Here is a 3973-nt window from a genome sequence, read left to right on the forward strand (position 1 = left end):
CTACGTTCCTTAAATTTTTAACCAAAGTTTGGGAGTTTGGGACCTAGGATTAGTCAGTAATAGACATTAGATATTCATTATTAAACATTCTGGAGAGTTTTCATTTGTATAATTTGAGAAGAGCTGCCAGTTAAAGAAATTTCATTGTGTGTGTACACAAATTAAATCACAGTGAAGTACAATTTATGTGTTTTACCTGGTCAGTGGCTCATGGTTGTATGCCTAGCTCCTTTGATTATGCGTATGTACAGTATGGATAGAAGTTGTTGGTGATATTAGGTTAGGGTTGACAACCTGCAGCTCACAAACCACATACAAAGTAAACAATTTCTGTGCTTTTGTTGATCCATATTGTCCTGTTACGCTGATGTGATTGACATAAAACTGTAAAGAAATCTCAGCACAAGGCTATTTGCATGGAATATGAAACCTTGTACAGAACTATCAAGTTTATTTTGGACTCTCTCCATCGTCTGGTATATATAAGACAAAAAACCACAACGTTTCAGAGACTGAATCTGTCTCAAATTGTCTTATATATATATATATACCAGACGATGGATAGAGTCCAAAATAACCTTAATAGTTCTGTACAGCATACACCATCGTCAGAATCCTTCCAAGTCTATTTATGAAACCTGGTGCATGTTACTTGTGCTGTTTATGAAAAAGATTGACCATATGACTGAGGACAGTCAGTTTTGAAAAGATTAAGAATTTCATTGTCCATCTGGATACTGGAATCCGTTTACACTGTCCATGAAATATGAGGGAGAGTCAGTAAATAGGTCTCAAGCAGAAGTAAACAGCCATAATGGACATTATACGTTTCCTATGTGTATCGCTAGGTGGCAGTACAGTCCACCTTCATGACAGTCTAGGTTACAGATGTGCACGTGCATCTTCAGAAGCTGGTTTTGGTAGTCAAAATGGTGACTATGCTTGAGGAGTGTACTACCAAAGAGCAGTGTTCTGTTGTGCGTTTTTTTGTGGGCATATGACTCAATGCAAAGGATATTCATGAAGAAGTGTTTCCTGTTTACAGTCGGAGGTGTTTGTTGTGTAAAGTGGTTCACAACTGGATCAAGAAATTCTCTCAAGGATGTTCAGAGGACCAGGTGGCCATGTTGAGATTGTGACAGAAGCAACTGAACAGTGGGTGAAAGAGTTGATTCTTGCTGAGAGGAGGATAACGATAGACAATGTAGCAACTGCACAAGGGTGTTCCCACGGTTTAGCATACAGCATAATGCATGATCGTTCGAAGTTTCGGAAAGTGTGCACACAGCGGGTGCCCAGAGAACTGAAGGACTGAGAAAAAATGAACCAAATGGATCTGGTCTTGTAGCATCTTTTAACAGTATGTAGATGAAGGAGAAGATACGCTTAACAAGATTGTTACCAGGGACGAATCATGGGTGCATCACTACCAGCCCTAATCAAAGCATGCTTCAGTGCAGTGGAAACATCCCAGTTCACCTTCAACCAAAAAGCTTGAAGATTGAGGTTACACCATCATTCACAGGGAGTACTCTTAGCCCATTATTAGAAGTGTGCTGAAAATGTGAATTCTGCATTGTACCTTGAAGTTCTGTTGAAGCTTTGGGATGCAATATACAGAAAACGTCCAGCCAAATGGCAAGATGAGTACTACTGCATCATGACAATGCCAGACCCCATATAGTCCAATCAAACCAGGAGAGAATTCAAGAACTACCTTACAGCCTAGGCTTGGCCCCTAGTGACTTCCATCTATTTGGTCCACTAAAAACCACCTTGGTGGCAGATGTTTTGCTGCTGACAAAGAGGTTGAAACAGAGGTGCAGAAGTGGCTGAGACAAGAGTCAAAAGATTTCTGTGCTGCAGATTTCAGTGCACTGGTAAAGCATGGCACAAGTGTATCAATGTTTGTGGAGAATACGTCAAGAACTAAATGTTTTTCCTGGATTCAAATGTCACATGTTTTACATTTTATATCCATTTGTGACCTATTTACATACTCCCTCATAGTGATACTGAGTAAGGTAAAAAGATGGTCGTACCATAGCTTAAGCGGTTAGTCGCTGGCTTTCCACCGCGAACCCGGGTCTGGTCAGGTGGGATTTGTGGACAAAGTGGCGGTGGGGCAGCTTTTCTCCGAGTACTTCTGTTTCCCCTGCCAGTCTTCATTCCACCAATTGCTCCACAATCACCCTCACCTATCATCTGGGGCTGGTACAATAGGCTAGAAGTGGCCGCAGTACAAGGGACTTAGTCCCACCCCACAGCATTAAAAAAAAAGGTAAAAAGATAATGTTATCCCTGGGCTTAGTTAATGAAATGTATTGGGAAGTGGAGATGTACCTCCACCATTCTTAACCTGAGCACTAGATGGAGGTGAGTGATCAGCTTCATGCCCCTGCCACTTTACCTCCATGGAAAGTATTTATGTATTAAAAAAATTGTGAATGTGCTGTTATAAGTCCTTCATGAAATAATGATTCGGGTTTGACCAGTTAGTATGCTGACCAGACTATTCCAAGCTCCAGAACATGGTTCCACTTCTTCGGTATATGTTTCATCTATAAAGTGATATGGCCAGAAACACAATTAACTGACATTCTTCTGAATGGATGAAAAAAAGGTGAAAAGGTAAAGTTGTCCCTGTACTATGCCATGAAGGCATACACCTGATCCATATTTTCTTGACCCCAGCACTAGTTGGAGGTGAGTGGTCAGCTTCACACCCTGGCTGCTTTGCCCCCTGGGGAAGCCCCCCCCCCCATGGTGCCCATTGGATAGGTGGGTGGGCCCCAGGGTCAGTCTGGATGACGTGGAGAAAGTTCTTGAGCCCACTAGAACTCGGACTCCAACCCCTCCATCATCCATCATATAGCCAGTCGCTATACCAACTATGCTATCCCGGCTCATTTTTAATATTTCACATAATTGACAAGCTCTTAGTTACTAATGGTATTCAGTGAGTTCAGTTGGAAGGGGGCCACCATTCAGAGAAGACTTTGCGTTGCAGTGAATTGTAAAGTATGGAAATTAGTGATGGCACTGTAATTACATAGTCAAAGATCATTTGTTGAAGTGGTCGGGAAATCCAATCCAAAACCCCATTGAGAGTCACTCATACACATGACAATATGAATATACTGTGATAAACCGATACCCTGAGTTTTTATTGATTTAACCCTTTCAAACCCAATGATTACTATATAGACCATCTGCTTTAACTTAAAGAAACCTCTGCATTTTGCACACATAGTGTATTTATGTGTTTCATATGATCTTTAGAATAAACAGTGATTATTTACATGACTAACAATAAATACTTAATTGGTCTTTATAATGGAGATGACACAGCATGTTTCCTGTGAGGTAGGAACTTAATTTTTTAAAGGGTTAGTTTTGGATGATACTCCTTCTAACAGCCGGTCACGGTAGCCGAGCGATCTAAGGCATGTACTGTCTTTGCTCGCTTGGAAGCCGGGATTGTGGGTTCGAATCCCACACAAGGCATGGATGTTTGGTATGTGTATTTGTTTATTCCGTGTTTGTGTTGTCCTGTGTTTAGGTAGAAGCCTTGTGATTAGCTGATCACTCATCCAAAGAGTCCTACTGTCTGTGAAAGTGGTCAGGAAACTGAGAAATCAGAGGCCAGGGCCCAAGGGGACTGTAGAACCAGTGAAAAAAAAAATCTTTCTAACATCTGTGATGATTACAGGTACTGTGTGCCTGTCATTGTTGGATGAGGAGAAAGATTGGCGCCCAGCAATTACTATTAAGCAGATCCTTCTTGGAATTCAAGATCTTCTGAATGAGCCTAATATTAAAGATCCTGCCCAGGCAGAGGCTTACACCATTTACTGGTGAGTAGCAAGGGTTGGTTGTAGGTAGTCCTTGAGTAGGAATATATATGAAAGGAATAACATTAAGTCCATTTCAGAGTTGTATAATGTGCACTTTTTTGGGCATTGAAGATTCC

General features: G+C 41.2%; 1 protein-coding gene across 2 annotated transcripts in view; it reads left to right on the forward strand.

Annotated features, from left to right (window-relative positions):
- LOC111865423 (SUMO-conjugating enzyme UBC9-A) overlaps nt 1-3886 on the forward strand; it is a 14379-nt gene extending 10493 nt beyond the window's left edge. Inside the window, exon 5 of one of the 2 annotated variants that reach the window (XM_023853448.2) lies at nt 3713-3885. In XM_023853448.2, the coding sequence (XP_023709216.1) occupies nt 3713-3861 (149 nt within the window). In that variant the 3' untranslated portion in view covers nt 3862-3885. Of the gene's footprint in view, nt 1-3712 lie in introns of both variants that reach the window. The other variant, XM_023853449.2, reaches the window with a different exon arrangement.
- The last annotated feature ends 87 nt before the right edge of the window (nt 3887-3973 follow it).

This window comes from Cryptotermes secundus, unplaced genomic scaffold, assembly GCF_002891405.2.
Source record: "Cryptotermes secundus unplaced genomic scaffold, Csec_1.0 scaffold343, whole genome shotgun sequence".
Lineage (NCBI taxonomy): Eukaryota > Metazoa > Arthropoda > Insecta > Blattodea > Kalotermitidae > Cryptotermes > Cryptotermes secundus.